The sequence below is a fragment of the Capra hircus genome, chromosome 2, assembly GCF_001704415.2.
Source record: "Capra hircus breed San Clemente chromosome 2, ASM170441v1, whole genome shotgun sequence".
Classification (NCBI taxonomy): Eukaryota; Metazoa; Chordata; class Mammalia; order Artiodactyla; family Bovidae; genus Capra; species Capra hircus.
Window position 1 is genome coordinate 117,545,623 of NC_030809.1, and position 18,786 is coordinate 117,564,408.

At 36.4% G+C, this 18,786-nt stretch overlaps 1 protein-coding gene across 2 annotated transcripts; it reads left to right on the top strand.

The window, feature by feature from the left end:
* Positions 321-17,556, top strand: RBM45 (RNA binding motif protein 45). 2 transcript variants are annotated; one of them, XM_018065109.1, is made up of 10 exons: positions 321-759; positions 4,782-4,904; positions 6,752-6,878; positions 9,073-9,195; positions 9,950-10,135; positions 11,013-11,142; positions 11,319-11,403; positions 11,608-11,771; positions 13,997-14,197; positions 17,303-17,556. In XM_018065109.1, the coding sequence occupies exons 1-9, from the start codon at positions 460-462 to the stop codon at positions 14,187-14,189; spliced, it is 1,431 nt and encodes a 476-aa protein (XP_017920598.1). In that variant the 5' UTR covers positions 321-459; the 3' UTR covers positions 14,190-14,197; positions 17,303-17,556. The 2 variants fall into 2 exon arrangements, with proteins under 2 accessions (XP_017920598.1, XP_017920605.1); XM_018065116.1 differs by having other exon boundaries at positions 322-759; positions 9,956-10,135.

An 18,786-nucleotide genomic window follows, 5' to 3' on the forward strand; every position in this document is an offset into this window, starting at 1 on the left:
ATCTTTCAGGATTTGAAATAGCTCAACTGGAATTTAGTCCTATGGAGCTGTTCTAGTGGGCTTACGACCAAGATGGCAGGTTTGGTGGAAGTCCATGGGTTGTAGAGGAAGGGTAGAACCAGCAACAGGAAAGCTCTCCCGCCAGACAGGGCTCTTCTAGCAACAGGGAACCAGGGTCGCACGCCTTATGTGTGGGCCTTGGTTCCACGCAATTGGGTGCCTGGACTGCGTCGGGCTCCCCCGGGCCGCTAGGGCGCGCTGCAGGCTGCCCACCACCCCTTACCCCGGAAGCCGTCTCACTGCGCGTCCGGCCTGCGCCGGGAGCCAAACTTTTCAGTCTTCCGGAAACGGACCCCGGACCGGCAACGGCTGGGTGTGGTGCGACGGTCGGGGCTGGCACGGCTGGAGCTAGGAGGGGTAAAGGGGTGCGAGCCTGGATTCCGCCCCGGGTGGAGCACCATGGACGAAGCGGGCAGCTGTGCAAGCGGCGGAGGCTTCCGCCCGGGCGTGGACAACCTGGACGAGCCGCCCAACAGCCGCATCTTCCTGGTGATCAGCAAGTACACTTCCGAGTCGGTGCTGAGGGAGCGCTTCTCGCCCTTTGGGGAAATCCAGGACATCTGGGTGGTGCGCGACAAGCACACCAAGGAGTCCAAGGGCATCGCCTTCGTCAAGTTTGCCCGCAGCTCGCAGGCCTGTAGGGCCATGGAGGAGATGCATGGCCAGTGCCTCACCCCCAGCGACACCAAGCCCATCAAGGTGCGGGTGCCCGGGGCCGGGCGTCCCGGGTGGGGGGGGGGCGGGGCGGAGGGGAGCGGTTTCGGGGTGCAGTAAGGGCGGTGCATTCGCTCGCGGGAGCCGTCTGGGAAGCACCTGGCATTCCGGGGCGAGGCGGGGGAAGGACCACGTTGCAGAGGATTTCCTAGGACCTCCCTGCGCGAAAATCTGCTAGAGGGTGCGGGAGATACGGGATGTGGAGAGAACACCCGCTTCCGGGTCGGACCAGGTGTCTGCGGCTACTCGGGCTGCAGAGCTGCGGTGGCTGGGCCTTCCCCCCGTCCCGCCGTCAGTATTCAGCTCCCAACTCCGACCGGCTCTGCTATGAGAACTTTTCTTACCCTCCTCTCTCAGACGTCTTGGTTTACCACGTATAAAAGTAGTTTACTCTACTTTTCCCCACATCGGTAAGGTGCTTAAGAACTTGATAAAAGTAGATTTAATTGTGGCCCTCTGAAGTTAGGCATTTTCCCAGTACCAAACACAAGTATACACGTATATAATATTTAAGTGCAGGTAATTAAGACTACTACTATTGCCTATTTATCACACTTATGTAAAAATTTGTAATTTTTTACAAATTATTATAAATAAACCCCTTTGTGAAGGAATTAATGTCATAGGTTTTGTTGTCACTTCTCTTTGAAAACAGACCAAAATAAACAGCCTCAAAAAGAGCCAAGTCAAAATAACAAATAAAAGGAAAACGAGCCATATCATGGTGATGATAGTGTAAATTGTATTATTATTATATGCTTCTTGGCATACTCCTAATTCATTTTGAAAGTGAAAGTGAAGTTGCTCAGTCGTGTCCGACTCTTTGCGACCCTGTAGACTGCAGCCCAAAAGGCTCCTCTGTCCATGGGATTCTCCAGGCAAGAATACTGGAGTGTGTTGCCATTTCCTTCTCCAGGGGATCTTCCCAACCGAGGGATCGAACCCAGGTCTCCCGCATTGCAGGCAGACACTTGAACGTCTGAGCCACCAGGGAAGCCCATAAATTCATTTTGGTAGTATTTATATTTAGTTTCCACATCTAATTTATCTGTAAAATTAACATACTGACACATGGCAGGAACGGTGATTTTGAGGGTTAGCTGATTTAATCTATCCTTTTAGCACAGAGCCTGGTACAAGATAAGCCCTCTTGTACCATGTTTGTCCATAGCAACAGTCTCTTCCCTTTACTTCTTTGGTAGAAAACAGAGGAGCCGGGAAATGCTGACCACACAATAGGCATTCTGCCTCCTCCCACCTTCTAAACCGTCTGAAATAAGTCAAAACAGATAATCAGTGGAGTTAAGTGTAAGGACACAGCATGTAAAATCGAGGGGACAAACTTTCTGTAAAGAGTCAACAAATATTTTAGGCTTTGTGAGTCACATACAGTCTCTGTCATACATTCTTTTTGTTTTTTAACAACCCTCAAAAAAATTTAAAAGCAGTTCTTAGATTATGGACTATAGAAAAACAGGAAGTTGAAGTTTGTTGACTCTTGCACTAGGTTGATAATTTTCATCTTCTTTCGATTATGATCTTAGCAGAGAGAATTTCTGTACTTTGAATATAACCACAGAGGTCTCCTGGGAAACTTTGCTAAATGCCCCAAATTTGAAACATAATGACCCCCTCTTGCCCTGATTAAATTCCTACAAGAGAAGTAAAAGTCTGAACACTAAAATGTATCCTTCCCTTTTAGCCACAGAGAAATTAAATGGTTCCCAGAGATAAAGTTTAAATTTTGGTTGTCATATTGTACACTCAGTTTCAGCCAGCGGGTTTTTGGACTACAGTGCTTAGCTGGACAATTTTCACTCTTCACAGCGTTCACCGTCTTCCACTGCATTGTAGTGGGTTTTTGTTTTTGTTTTTGTTTTTTCTGTTTTTCAGTATTTCCAGTTAAATTAATTCAGCTTCAGTTTTCATCCTGTACTTTGCTTTTGTAAAGTTTCAAAAGTCCTACAAGATAAATAAGAAAATTTTAATAAAAGGATTAGAGCCAGAAAGGATTGTGCAAATGAGAATCCTGTAAGCGATCAACTATATTATCTTGAGGAAAAGGGTAAAACCTAGAAAGTGGAAGAGTAAAATCTTAGGAGAAATCATCAAGTAGGTGGCTAATTATTATACATATCTACTTAGATATTGTCTCCTCTATCAGAAATTTGAAATGCTCCAATCTTCTAAAATTTAGAACTTTGTGATCTGATGGCAACTCCAGTCACAGAGTACTCGAGACTTTTTTCTCCTGGTGTCTTCTTGTATACTTAAAGGTTCCCTATTTGTATTTCCCTTCAGACCATCCATTACTTAATATATCCCCTGGACTAACTTTCTAGTGGGCTATTTCTGTGTTATTCTGTACTCTCTGCTCAATACCTTATACAGTGTTGGGCATATGGTACATTTCCTGAAGGACTAATGTGGAAGTAGACGCTCTCTAGGGATGTCTCCAGCTATATCTTGTAAGCAAGGGTCTACACCTCTGTGACAGCTGCTTTCCAAGCACATATAATGACCCTCTTTTTCAGGATTTCTAAAATGTTTATAAATTCTTTGGTTTTTTAGTTACTGCCTCCTACTCTGGAATTTCATAGGTTCAGGTTTTCCCCACTGAGTGGTGTACAGCCCCTCTTCAAAGACAGAAGAAGAAGACAGAAAAAATTCAAGGGCCCTGTATTATGGTGATTTACATTAATTCTATTACATTTCTTCAAGTTATGAAAAATAAACATAGCCATTATGCTTGTAGCTCTATAAACAAATCCATAACCGTAGTTAGCACATTCTTCTAGAATAATGTAAAACCAAAGACATTTTTGAAATAAAAGCAATACCACAAAGCAAATTGCACTCCAAATAATAACCTAATGTCGCGGATGATATTTCAGTAGGACTAAATCACTAATAGAGAAATAGAGCCTCAGTTCATTGTGTGCATTTTCTTGCTCACATAAGTCATTCAGGTGGTCACTGAGATGATCCAGAATATAGCTGGGTTCTCTTTTTTAAGGATTAATATTAGAAAGCAAACAAAAATATGGCCATCTAGACTAAAATCCAACTATATCGATATTAAACATAAACTGGCTCCTATTAAAAGTCAAGGATTGCCAGAATTTTTTTTTTTAAAGGCCAAACTAAGTGCTGTTTACAAGAGATGCAGTTTAAGTATAAAGATACATAGTGGTTGAAAGTATTGAAGAAACAAATAGAAAAAGCTGGTAAAAGGATAAGGAAAACTGGTATGGTATCAGACAAAAATGGTCTTCAACAGGAAGAGTATGAACAGAATAATTTCCTAAAAATAAAAATACCAGTCAAAAAGTACAAAATAATTCCAAATGTTTATGCAGCCAATAATAGAACTTCGGAATACATGAAGCATTATTAATAGAACTAAAAGGAGAAAAGATAAATGCATAATCATATTTTTACACTCAGTCTCTGATAGGAAATGAAGTATGTGTGACATTTTAGTAACACTGTTTATCAGCTATGTAACTGACGTTTATTGAACACTACCCAGCAATCACAGAGTATACATGCTCTCTCAGTGTACTGCCTCTTGCTCTTGGTGTATGTGTGTGTTAGTCACTCAGTCGTGTAGTCGTGTCCGATTCTTTGCAATCCTGTGAACTATAGCTCACCAGGCTCCTCTGTCCATGGAATTCTCTAGGCAAAAATACTGGAGAGGGTTGCCATTCCCTTCTCTAGGAGATCTTCTCAACCCAGGGATTGAACCCAGGTCTCCCGCATTGTGGACAGATTAAATACAAAAGGAAAAAAAAAATTTGAAAAAAACATAATGTGATGATGAGTGTTATCTCATAAAAGGTGACTGCAATAAAATTTGCTTTAAAATGTTGTTTGATGAGATCCTATCACATTGTATTTAACCTAACATCAGTCTTACACTAATAATGCAGTAAGCATTCTTAAGAAACAGAAAAACAGTTGCCTGATATTTCTGCATTTTTCTTTGGGTTTTGTTTGTTTCTTAGGTTTTCATTGCTCAGTCCAGATCATCTGGAAGTCACCGAGATGTTGAAGATGAAGAACTTACAAGAATATTTGTTATGATACCAAAGTCCTACACAGAAGAAGATCTACGGGAAAAATTTAAGGTGCTTCTAATAGCTGATGTTTGTGATAATTTGCAATCTTAAATTGGTTGTACAATTACTAAATCTTATGTTGTTTGAGTTCGATCATTAGATTGGTGGTGGAGAATTAAATAACTTTTTAAGCCACTTATTTCGATCTAGTTTATAAATATTAAAACTAAAATAATTTTTTTGAAAATATATAAAACCTGGAAAATATTAGTGATGGTGTTTCTCCCCCATTTAGCAAAAATACAGATTCAGGACATTGAAGTGTAAAGCTCAAGAGTTTTAAGTAAGGTCACATACATAATTATGTGGTGGGGCCATTATTCATGCAGGCTGTCTGAATCCAGAATCTGCTGTTGGTCTTGAAAGTTTCAAAGCACCCTCTCAACATTGCTCTCTATTGCCTCTCACAGAGGTGCATCAGGCAAGCCTGAGTGTATGAACTGTACTATCTCACATTTATTGCAAGCTTGTGACGTGTTGATGTACTTATTCACAGAAAGGCTTATTCTTTATGTTTTAAAATTAGGCCTTTGAAGGAGTTATATTGAAAGAAAAAAAAATTACCTATAGCTCTCACTTTAGCTACTTTAGTCAGTGAAAGTTATTAGCTATTGTAGTCAGTGAAATTTGGAGACGACTTAAAATCTCTTTTTAGCCATTGAATTTTATATGCAGTGATACACTTTCACAAAAACTATTTCAAAAGCAATTTTAAAATTGTCTTTTGAGTTGTAATTTTTTATTATTTTTCAGTACCTTCCCAAGTACTTGTGGGCAACAAGCAAGAAAGAAAACAAGTAATAAAAAGTAATTTTAAAACTTCCTCTGTCCTACCCAAATGAGGATTGAATAAAATACTTCAAAAAGAGCAAATGCTAAATATGTATACTCCATATTTTCTCCAATAGTAAGGAAAAAGTTCATGCATTATAAACTTAACAAATTTTTATCCTTTTCTAAGTGAACACATGGCATTTTTATCTACATATAGTAAAGTTACAATTGATATCTATAAAATAAATAATAAACAGGATTTATATCCTGTATTTCTTCCAACATTAAAAGTAAACATTTACCACATATTTCTCACATAGAGTATTAACTGTCAGAGTGAACCAGTATATTTTAAAGATGTACTTTGAGAAGCACTGCTTTAAAAGAATACTTAATGATTTATTTATGTTTATCTTAAAAGGCAGATAAACAATTATAGATAATATTTACTGAGTGTCGACTATATCCCAGACCCTGTATAGGCACTTTAGGTGTATTTATTCTTCTAACCCTGAAAACAACCCTCTGGGTAGGTACAGCTATTAGCCGCATTTACCACGTAAGGAGACGGGCTGGGAGAGGGCAGCTCAGCTGCCCAGTATTTAAGTGGCTGAACCAAGATTTGAGTAAAGACGATTCCAGTCCGGAGTCTCTGCTTAACCACCCCTGAGTAAGGCTTTGAAGCCATCCAGACCATGAACATGCTCTTACTCTACCTCCTAGACTTCGGCAAGTAATTTGATTTCTCTAAGGCCCAGTGTCTGTGAGATAAGCAGTGTAACACATATATCCTTGAAGGACTGTTGTAACAATGAAGTGATGTATGTAAAGCAAATTTTCGGTAAATAAAAAGCATCATTATTTTGGTTATGTTATTATTTGGTTTTTATCATCATTAAGATTATTTTTCGAGCACCTTATTAGTTTGTGACATACTTATTCCATTGTTAAAAATAGCTGTAAATTCTATTTTCTTTGTTGAGCAAGCAAGAAGATCAGTAAACAAATTTTAAGTTAGTTCTGAAATCTGTTCCGTTTATTAATCTTGACTCCTCTAAGATCATTTCTTTTAACTCTCGTAGGTGTTTGGAGATATCGAGTATTGCAGCATTATTAAGAATAAAGTAACTGGAGAAAGTAAAGGCTTGGGCTATGTTCGGTACTTAAAACCATCACAAGCTGCCCAAGCAATAGAAAACTGTGATCGAAGTAAGAATGTGTTCATTTACCATTGTTATTTGAGAACGTTCTAATCTAATTATCTTAATAGTGGTTTGTGCTAATAGCTGTATCTGCTAATTCAATCTCAGCAATGGTAATTTATATATAGTCTTAGGATGAAAATTATTGGGGGTTATTATTAAGCGTTCATTGAGGCACTGTCTTGAAAAATATGAGCAATTGCATTAACTCATTAAGTGAAAATGCTGTTGTCCTAGTTTCATTAGTATTTCCACAGGGTTTTAGGGGTTATTCAATTATTTTAGAATTTTAAGTATTAAAAACATTGACCAACCCTTTCAGGTTGGGTTTTTTTTTTTTTTTTTTAATATTTATTCTTTGTTTTTTAAAGAAATTCAAGTAGTCTGTAATATTTGTTCATATATGACTTAAACCCTAAATAGAAGTAAGTATACTAATAAACATAATTAATAAAGATAGGATTTTTAAGGTTTGCTAACTTTGGAAAGTAAATGCACATTGGGTTAATTTCAAGCTAGAGTGACATTACTGTTACTGGTGTACATTCTGAAGAATTAGAATTTTAGGGACCAAGGAAAATATTCTTTGTTGTCACACTTCTGATTATATTGAGCTTTAGAAATAAAATGTAGAATATTTATTTCAGTTAGTGGGTTTCAGGATATTATAAAATAAATATATACTGGAAATAATTATTGTTAATGAGTAGAACGCTTAGATAATCTTAAGTTACACACCAAAATTTTCTCTCAGATCCTTCTAAATTTATCAGTCAGCCAGCATTAATTGAATACCTGTGGTATATTCATCAATATAACTAGAGGGATACAAGTGGAATTTATATAGCAACCCTGACATTTAAGGAATTTATAGCTATAAATTTAATAGCCATGAATTAAAATTTATAGCTGTAAATTATCTTGGATAGCCAAGATCTAATAGGCAAAAAATAGTTGAAGAGTTAATGGGATTTTTTTAAGCTCTTTGAAAGCAAGGTATATGTCTTTACTTATCAATTTCTGTCACCCCGAGTACCTAGTACTACTGTTAGTAGTACTCACTATAGTAGTGAGCCCTCAGTTAAGACTTATTGAGATCTCTAGCAAAGATTTTGTCAGTTAGAGTAGTCTCAATAAAAATATGCCAAATGAAAAAGTGTTCAAACGTGTGTGATATTGCCCATCAGTGGTGAAAACCAAGTGCACTGGCGCAGCACGAAAACACATCTGGAGTAGGATTTGCACCTAGTGTAGAGGAGCCAGGGCAGATGATGAGAGCAACGTCAGTAAAGACATGAAATATCTAGAAACGAATGTCTTTGCCTAATAGTGTGAAGGCAACAATCTGAGTAAACCTTGTTATTCCTGTTGAGAAAGTAATCTAGGTACATTTGGACCATATACGGGAGGTTATGAAAAGCTCAAGCTTAGTCCACATTAGAATTTCCCTTGAAGATTGCTTCAAGAGAAGAAAAATAGCAAAAACTATTTCAGGATCTTTGATCTAAACACAGTATCAAGAGTGAATTTCCAGAGAAAGAATTCAAAGAGGCTGATTTTATCCTTTTTGAAACCACTGAATAATATGGTGAAAGCTGTGAACCTTCTCCCTTTGAGATACGCCACGTGCACATACACACAAAGCTCATTTTTGGACACCTAGTTAAAACTCTTAACCCAGAGACAAATAGATCAGTCAAAGGATTGTTGTAATTAATTGAAGAGAATGTAATTTTAAAACAGAGGCAGGGAAATTGGAGTAAAACGTAGCATCCTCTAAGTACATTTCAAAGGAAGAATGTTGATGGCAGTTGGGTGTGCAGAAGCACTGTTAGGTTTTGATGTTGAGAAGCCTGAGGGAATGATGATGTCATGTGTAGTAGGGATTGATTGATCAATGAATGAATGACTGTGATTGATATCATCTGTAGTGGGGATCGATTGATTGATTGGAAAGGATAGTGTAGAATCGCTGATCTTTCATGTCTCTATTGACCCATAATTTGGGATTCTTGCTGTTTCTCATTTACTCTTTGCTATCTTTCCAAAAAACGAAAAAATAGGCAGGTCTGGTGGAGATGGTTGTTGGTATAGATTTTTTTATACAATTATAAAACTAAATCAAGCAGTAGCAGTCGAGTATATTTGTAAGTGTGCTAAATTTGCTATAAAGTTTGAAATTCATAGATTGTTTTTTTCAGGTTATAGGGCAATCTTGGCTGAACCTAAAAATAAAGCATCTGAATCCTCAGAACAAGATTATTATAGTAATATGAGGCAGGAGACTTTGGGACATGAACCTAGGGTAAATATGTTTTCATTTGGTAAGTAGGCTATCTTTACTTTAATGGTATGAGTAGTAAATATTCAGTCTGATTTGGAGGGTTTTTTTAGTATTCTATCAGCAGTCTAAATCTCACACAGTACATAAGAGAATTTATAGGGGTTTTTTAAAGTTGGTCATTATCCCTAATGTCCTTATTATTTAACGTTTATTTTAAGTTATTTCCAGTTAAGGTTTTTTATGGCTAGTTTTGCATTACCTAAGTGTTAAACTATGTCACTGCCATTATGTGAGGGTGAGTTGCTGCTTATAAGTAGCTGATCAAGAAGTATGGAAAACATACATAGCTATCCCCTCAGTGTGAATCCTAAAATTTTATCCCTAAATTACTGACGCTTTAAAATTAGGGTTAGAGAAAGGAGAGGAATGACAAAAGTAAAAGTTAAAGAAAGGGGGGAAATGTACGATGATAGTAAGACCTGTAACTGTTACTTGGCATAAACTTCCTTTTAGGTGAAACACTTGCCATATTTTGCAGTTTTGCATAGTTCCTGTGAAATTAGGCTACACATTTCTGCTTACATTTTTGAATAGAGGCGAGGAAATGGGGAGAGTTGTCTGTTTTCCTTTCCTGTCTCTCCTGATAGTGCTGATGACCAGCATATTACAGAAAACAGTGCCTTTGATCAATGCAGAGGACTCGGTGACAGTTCATTTTATTTTCTAGTACTTAAAATGTTAAATGAATCTTTGAATGAATAGAAATGTAAAGATTTGCTTTTTTTTCTGTATTGCTGGAGAACAACAATCTGAATTTTCAAGTTTTGACAAGAATGACAACAGAGGCCAGGAAGCTATCTCCAAACGCCTGTCAGTTGTATCAAGAGTTCCTTTTACTGAAGAGCAGCTTTTCAGCATTTTTGATATAGTACCAGGCTTGGAATACTGTGAAGTCCAACGAGATCCTTATTCTAATTATGGTAAAATAATGTCTTTATTGTTTGTAAATGTACTGTAGTTTGTTAAAATGGCTTTTCTCCAGTGGCACTTTTTGAAATTTTTTATTGGAGTACAGTTGATTTACAGTGTTGTGTTAGATTCAGGTGTACAGTAAAGTGAATCAGTTGTACATACACCTATATCCACCCTTTTTTTAGATTCTTTTCCCATATAGGTCACTATGATAGAGTGCTGAGTAGAGTTCCCTGTGCTATACAGTAGGTCCTTAATAGCTATCTGTTTTATAAATAGTAGTGTTATATGTCAGTCCCAATCTCCCAGTTTATCCTCATCCCCCAAGAAAAGCTCCTCAAAAGAATGTGAAATATGTGAGTCTGATCTGAACCCTCTATTCCCTGCTTTTTGGTTTTCCTACATTTATCACTTCTTCTCTCTATATCATTTCAGCTGCCAAGATGACTGTATATTCTTTTCATAGATCACTTGTCATTTCATTTCCTACTCAGTATGATAGGGAAAATTTTAGAATTTTGAAGTTTATTTCATAGAATTGAAATGATAAGAAAAACTAGTTGGTTTTTAAGGTGTATCTCTGTCATACAGAAAAGCCAGTATCTTTAAATTCTTTGGACTGAACTTAAGCTAATGATTGTTTTTTTTTTTAAAAAAATGCCATATTCATGTTTTTACGAAAATCTGGTCCATATTTTGCTTTATAGGAACACGACTGTTAAACACATGTATCAGATAATTTTGTTTTCTAATACATTTGATTATATATTATTAATGTTGTGATATTAGTGTCTTTCTATGTTGTTTTATCTTTGTGACAGCACAGACTCTAGGTATTCAATCTGCTTTCTTTTTAATTCCCATATATTCTCTGCTTTGTTCTAGGTCATGGAGTGGTTCAGTATTTTAATGTAGCATCAGCTATTTACGCAAAATACAAGTTACATGGATTTCAGTACCCTCCTGGGAATCGGATAGGTGTCTCCTTCATTGATGATGGGAGCAATGCGACAGAGTAAGTACCATTCCAGGAGCTAGTCTAAAGCCAAACTTTGGGTGTGCGTGCCATGACTGGGAGAATAAAAGTAGAAAACAATTTACCTCTCAGGTGAAGAAGTTACGCGAAGCAAGTTATTGTTGAGAGACTTGAGTATTTCTCGTTTTCTGTAAGTTACCTGTTCTTATCTCCAGTCTCCTTAGGAAAATGGCAACGCAGATGGTAGCTGCACAGCTTGCATCAATGGTGTGGAATAACGCAAGCCAGCAGCAATTCCTGGTAAGTAGGTAAGAATTTAACCTTGCAGTACACCGTTAGGGTGTAGAATAAATGTGGCCTCTGTTTATTACCTGTGTTCAGAGATATAGTGAAAGACCACATAGGTGCCATGATAACACATCTATTTTTAGCTCTTGACTTATTGTAAAATCCCTAAAGTGCAGTTTTTTCTTTTTCCTCATTTTGAACCTAATTCTTCAACAGCAGTTTGGAGGAAGTTCTGGATCACAGCTGCCTCAAATCCAAACGGATGTCGCACTACCGTCATGCAAAAAAAAAGCTCCTCCTGACACTCCCGTGAAGGAAAGACTTTTTATTGTGTTTAATCCACATCCTTTGCCTTTAGATGTGCTAGAGGATATATTCTGGTAAGATTTCAGTTCCATAGAATTACATTTTATTTTATTTTACCTTTTTATTTAAAACTTTAAAAAATTTTTTGGTTACGCAGCACATAGGATCTTAGTTCCCCAATGAAGGACCAAACCCACACCTTCATTGGAAGTGCAGAGTCATCCCAGGACTTCCCTGGTGGTCCACTGATTAAGACACTGTGCTGTATTGCAAGGCATGGAGGCTCGATCCCTAGTGTGGAACTAAGATCCCATATGCTGTGTAGAGCAGCCAAAAAAATTTTTTTTAATTTTAATAAATATTTTAAAATAAAATTATTTATTTAAACTAGACAGTAAGCATTCTTGCAGTCGGGAAATTTCCTGTGTCCAGTACCTCTCAGGTGGAGATGATTTGTTCTGTGGTTTTAAAAAGTCTGTGGTTTTATATCACCTTTAAAAATACATAGTTATCTCCTTTTCTCTATTATTTATATGTCTTAAGTCCCCACGCAGAATTTCCTTTTATTTTGTTTTGAAGGCATAAAACATATAGTATTGTTTTGTAAATTACATACATAGAATGAACAAGTCATTTGTTTCTTGATAGAAAATACATGTGTATAGCTCTGGCCAATAGAATTCTTTTCCTTTTCCTTTGCAGTTATAATTCAACTGAACAATGGTTATTAAGCGTCTTCTATTTTGTTAGCACGCTATTGGATCCTTAAGGATAATATAATTACATTGAGTAAAAAATTACTTGATTATAATGCTTGCTATTATATATAATAAGTATTCAAAAGGGGAAGACACTTGTTTCCAGTATAACTTCTTTAACCTTAACATTTTCTTTTTGATCTTTTCCTATTTGCCTTACAACATTAGTGAATTAAAAGATAGATAGAAAACTTGTTAGAGATTCACAAAATATCAGCAATGTGGTTCAAGTGTTTTGATTTTTATTTAATTTATTCTGTTTCTTTTTTGAACCTCTCTTCTGTACCTACTAAGTGCCAGAGACATTGTGTAAACATTATATCAATATTATGTAAACAAGACATAATAGTTCTTGTCCTCTTAGAACTGATCACATGTAAGAGACAGATAAGTGAATAGGAAATTACAACCTAGAGAGGTTAGTGTTGTGAAAAGGAATGTTCAGGCTATGAAGTATATGGGAGGGGCAACAGCCATAGAAAGTCAGTGAATGCTTCTTGAAAGAAAAGATTCTTTGGAGGATATAAATAATTTAGCCAAGGAAGAAACTTGGGCATGTGGGTGGTTATTCTGCCAGAGAGAACGTGAAATATAGGATTTAAGAGACTGAGGAAAGATGAAGCAGGGAGAGTTCAAGGACCCAGGTCAAGAAAGGCCCACAAGCTGTTAGGGAGTTTATCCTTTCTCTGGAGGCATAAAGAGCTGCCAGAGGGACTGTGTGGGAGGAAACGATCCTATTTGTGTTTTAGAAAAATCACTCAGAAGACAGGGTAGAGAACGAGTTGGAGAGGGGTAAGCCCAGGATGCAGGGAAACTAGTGAAGAAGGTATCTGTTATTGTTTTTGTTCAGTTGCCCAGTCCGAATCTTTGCAGCCCCAAGGACTGCCACACACCAGGCTTCCCAGTCCTTCACCATCTCCTGGAGCTTACTCATACTCATGTCCATTGAGTACGTGATGCTATCCAACCATCTCATCCTCTGTTGTCCCCTTCTCCTCTTGCCTTCTGTCTTTCTCAGCATCGAGGTCTTTAGAGTGAGTCAGCTCTTTGCATCAGATGGGCAAAGTATTGGAGTTCCACTTCAGCATCAGTCCTTCCAGTGAATATTCAGGACTGATTTCCTTTAGGATGGACTGGTTGGATCTCCTTGCTGTACAAAGGACTCTCAAGAGTCTTTTTAGCACCACAGTTTGAAAGCGTCAGTTCTTTGGTGCTCAGCTTTCTTTATGGTCCCACTCTCACATCCGTACATGACTACTGGAAAAACCATAGCTTTGACTATACAGACCTTTGTTGAAGAAGGTATTAGAATAAACTAAGAAAAAGATGATGATGCTCAGAGTGAGGAAAAAGACCTGAATAAGAGTGAAGAGAAATTAACTGATAGAGGAAATGTTTAACAAGAAAGATTGACACATACTAGAGATTGGATGTGGGGAAAGGAGTGGAAAAGGAGTCCAGAACGGATCCTAACTTTTAGACCTGGGCATATATGCTTATCAGTTTCAGTTGATCTCTCTTTTTTTTTTTTTTACTTTCAGTCGTTTTGGTAACCTGATTGAAGTTTACCTTGTGTCAGGAAAAAATGTGGGGTATGCCAAGTATGCTGATAGACTAAGTGCTAATGATGCCATTACCACTTTACATGGCAAGATCCTGAATGGAGTCAGACTCAAAGTTATGTTGGCAGACTCCCCAAGAGAAGAATCTAACAAACGGCAAAGAACTTACTGATTCTTTAGGTAAGGTCTTTATCATATAAATTCTAAAACACATTGGCTAAATAGTATAATGAAAGAAATATATAGAGAATTTCTTTTTAAGGATTTAGAAGTTGTTGGTTAAAAAAACACTGTGACTTAAAAGTTTGCTGATAATTTTTACAATATATTTTTTAAACTTGGACTTTTTACACTTTAAAAAAAAAAGTCTTTTATGTTTACTGGGAGAATGTTTTTGTCCTTCTGTGAAATAAAATCAGATTTCAGTTTAGAAAATTAAATAGTACTTGTGTATGTGTGTGAATGTCTTAGATATTAAGAATTGGACTTCACTGTATGGTTACATAAACTTTAAAATTAGAAGACTTCTAAAGATTTTTCTAGCTAACATCTTATCAATTAAGGTAATTTATGACAATCTTGGAGAAGGGCATGACAAACCACTCTAGTATTCTTGCCTGAAGAGTCCCACAGACACAGGAGCCTGATGGGCTACAGTCCGTGGGGTCATAGAGAGTCGGACACGATGAAGTGACTTAGCATGCACATGACAGTCTTTATAAAGTATGTCTTGACAGGCATTAGTGAAATGCCTAAAAAGCAATATCTAATACAGTTGACCCTTGAACAACCCAAGTTTGAACTGCATGGGTCCACTGTGGACATGTGGATGTTTTCAGTAGTAAGTAATACAATTTACTGAGGTTGGTTGGGTCCAGGGTTGGTTGAATCTGTGGACGTAGAACTGTGGGTATGAAATATCCACATTTATAAAAGGGTTCATGATAAGTGATATGCAGATTTTCAGCTGTGTAGAGGGTCACCACACCTAATGTCTGCATTGTTCAAGAGTCAATTATAATGCATCTTTTTGGACCTAAATGGTATTTTTCTGGACTCATATTTGTGAATAAGTACATTAAAAGTACACATTCAGAAATAAGTGCATTAAAACTACACATTCATGTACATATGTGTATTTTCAAAAATAACCTTGATGTTTACCAAAAACTCTTGTCAATTATACATAATGCCACATACAACCTTATGAATGCCTTTTTTTTTTTACTATTAAGAAATCAAACCTAAATTTCTATATATAGGACAGTTCACATCTCCACAGTTTGGGGAAACATTGTTAAAAGTTACCATTGTTCAACTCTTTCACTTTTTTATTCTGAAAATGAATTTTGAGTTTCTGGGGAAGCTGAGTGCTTCCCTGTTCCCACACACACACACCTGCTTCCAAAGTCCGCTGCTGGTCAAACTGCAGCAGGTGGTAAGCACATCCGATTCAGTTTGAAGTTACTGGCTCAAAAACAGTTTTCTTTTCTGACCAATTATGAGAAATGGCGAGTATCAGAATGAATTGTCTGGGTCCTTACTGCAGATGACTTTTCCTTGGATGAAGCAAGTCACATGATTACTTCCTCCTTGCAGAAGGCACTTGTCGATAGGAAGTACCCTCGGGCCATTATGAATATCTCAATTTAGAAATATTTTCAAATGTTACAAAATCCACTCCCATTATTTCATACAGTGTAGAAATATTAAATTTGCCAGTGAAAAAGAATTAACAAGTCTTTCTTAAAGCAGTTTTTTGTCTTTACAAATAAAATGTTAAGAACTGAATTCGCTTTAGACGAGCTTCTAAAATAGCATGCAAACCTGCTTATTCATGTCTGTGAGTCTTTCAAAATATAGGTAGTAATTCTTACTCTTATTCAAAGAATCTTTGTTCTTAAAAGAGGACAATACTAACTTCTTAATATGGGGAAAATATATAAATTACTCCTGTGAGTGAGCCTTTTATAAAATAATTATTTATATAGTATAGAGAACATTAGACTTAAAATCAGAGGATCTGGAATTGGGATTCCAGCTCTGACACTTAACAGTGATTTGGCAGTTATCTTCACCTTCATCCTGAGGCTGTTTCTCCACAGGATTATTGAGAGAAAATGAGTTGGCAAAATTCCTTATAAAATAAAATTTTTAAATACTTTGCAAGTGTGAGCTAAAACTCATGCATGGATGACTTCATTGAAACTTTTTATGTCACCTCATCAAAAACGGTCAGAAATTAAGTTTAATGGTACAAAACTACCTGGCTTTGAGAATGAAGCTTTAAAATAACATGTTTAAGTGTTATACTTCATCCAATTCCTTGATTAGAAGAAGTGTGTCTTCTTCAGCATGACTAGTCATGAAATACAAATCTGTCCTTTTTCCCTTTGTTGAGTGGTTATACATATTCAGGGAAAAGATATGGTAGGGTCAGGTGAGTTGAAAATGGTAGGACATAATGAACTGTATTGGTTTTGAATGTCTTGTAGTTGCAGCACGGCTTTTTAATTTATTTTTGCTTTGAATCCTCATTTACTGTGGATTTCATAATGAAATTAGTCTCTGAGAAATAAGCCTAAGATTAACTGAATTGTGCCTAGGAAATCGGAGAAGAAACTGGTCTAAGAATATCACTTTGAAAGTTGTTGAGTTCTATTTTGAGATAGATCTGATGTGCAAAATATGTTTCTCTTTCTATTTGAGGAAAACTCGAATTTTAGTATTTTAGAGCATCCTGATCTGTGTGTGTGTGTGTGTGTTTATAGGTCCATTTCCTTCTTTTTTTAATCATATAAAACAGTTTGTACAACTATTGCTTTTTTCACTTCCTCTGTTTTGTATCCTGACATACTGTTTTGAGGGAAATCCCTCTGAACTTTATCCTTGTTTCTCAGTTATGATTGAACAATTATGGTTAATTGAGTTTAGCAACCTAAAAGAACAAAATATTTTAGCATACATACTCTAGTTGGACTCATGGTTAAGAAGACAAATACAAGCACCCACTCAGTCAGCCTGGTGTGTAGGGATAAAACCCAAAGTTGTCATCCTCAAATCATACATGATTTTTGTATGCATTTTCCCTCCAAAAATTCAGTACCCACTTGCATCATCCTTCTCAGTAAGTTTGGTTTTGCTTATTTGGGGGCATCTGTGATTAAGCAGATAATATTGGGTGTATTGAAATAAGGGAACAACTAACATTGTAAGAATACTATCTACAACAGCTCTTTCCTTTCAGGTGATGATTTTCATACTTGTGTTGTGTTCTTTCTGCAGAACAAAGACTAAATAATGACGTAATCCTCAGCTGACTGACTGAAAATGTGACTGGACGCACTCCCTGTGGACAGTTGACGGCTTTTTTTTCAAATACCTGATAGTTTGTACGCAGCGTTGTTTTGTCTGGGGAGTAAGATTGTTGACATGTGTTTTTCAACCACACATTAATGCTAAAACTAATATAGTAGTTGTTTCTTAGAGTAATATGTTGTTACGTGTGGCAGAAATAAAGTTTTCTTTGGTTAACTAAATCATGCCTTATTTATGTCAAAGATAAGAATGAAAAAAACTTAGTAGACAGTGTTTAGAAATTTGTTAAATGACGTTTCATTGATTTTGAGATGCACATTTTTTCACATTTTTATACTTCTGAAATTGGAAATATTTTGATATCAATCAGTAAATGACAGCCTTTTTTTTTTTTTCTTTCTCTCTTAGTGGAACATAAAGGTGCTTTCTTCAGTTAGTTGCATCTTAGATTCAATGAAATATGGTAATTGCTACTCAGTCTATACATGTAGATTGGCTCCTTAACGCTTACTCTGAAGCAAGGGCTAAAAGACATATCATTAGAAATATTTTTATACTTTTTTTGTAGTTATACCAGAATACTTTGTTGGTAATGTTGTACAGATCTTTTAAGATTTTAGATTTTAAGATTTACAGCAGTTTAGGTGATAAGGAAAAATTTTAAGTTATTGTTGATAGTAAGTTTAAATAAATACCAATGGCTTTGGTAAGTGGACATTTTTCCTCTATAAATATAAAATGTAATGGCTGCTCCAAAAATACGACCTATAAGCAATTTTCAGAACAAACTATGATAGGAAGAATAGTCGTTTCAAAAAAAGATTAAAAATTAGGAACTTATTCTGCTTCTATTTTGAAAATCCAAGAAAAAAGTTTTATCTTCTCTTGAGATGAATGATACATATCATAAAGGTATAAAGTTGAGAGTTTGGCATCTTAAAAAAGACATTAAGTGGTATACAGTTGTTAAATACCACTTAATTGGTTCCTCATGCATCTTACATCCTGAGTTAAAAACAGTGAAAAGGTTAAATTCACTAAGCATGATAATGTATTTCCTACTTGGACATCTCTTTGTTAAAAACTTAAAATCCTTTTTTTGAATCAGTAATTTTAACAAATTTAGATAAGAAAATATCCTGTCTTATCTTCCCAGGCAAGACTTACTGAACAAGAATTGAGCCAAGTATCTTTCTGTTAGCCAAAGGCCATATTTTAAAAAGAAAGCCAGTGATGTCTTTAGAAATGAAAAACTTCCGAAGAGAGTTAGGGATTAATTACCAATAGATTATTCATCCCAAACTCATTTACTGCACGTGTAGTTCTATTTTCACAGATTAGAATTAAATTGTGTCTTGAAGTTTATCTAGCTCTACCACTCGATTAATGCTTGAATTCTCCCCCAGATATTCCTGCCAGATGGTTAATCTAAATAAAAATAGGAGCTCCCT

Coding starts and splice junctions, on each gene's coding strand:
- RBM45 (XM_018065109.1), top strand. CDS start 460: ATGGACGAAGCGGGCAGCTGTGCAAGCGGCGGAGGCTTCCGCCCGGGC. Junction 9,196..9,949: donor GGTAAATATGTTTTCATTTG/GTAAGTAGGCTA, acceptor TTTTCTGTATTG/CTGGAGAACAACAATCTGAA. Junction 11,143..11,318: donor GATGGGAGCAATGCGACAGA/GTAAGTACCATT, acceptor TCTTATCTCCAG/TCTCCTTAGGAAAATGGCAA.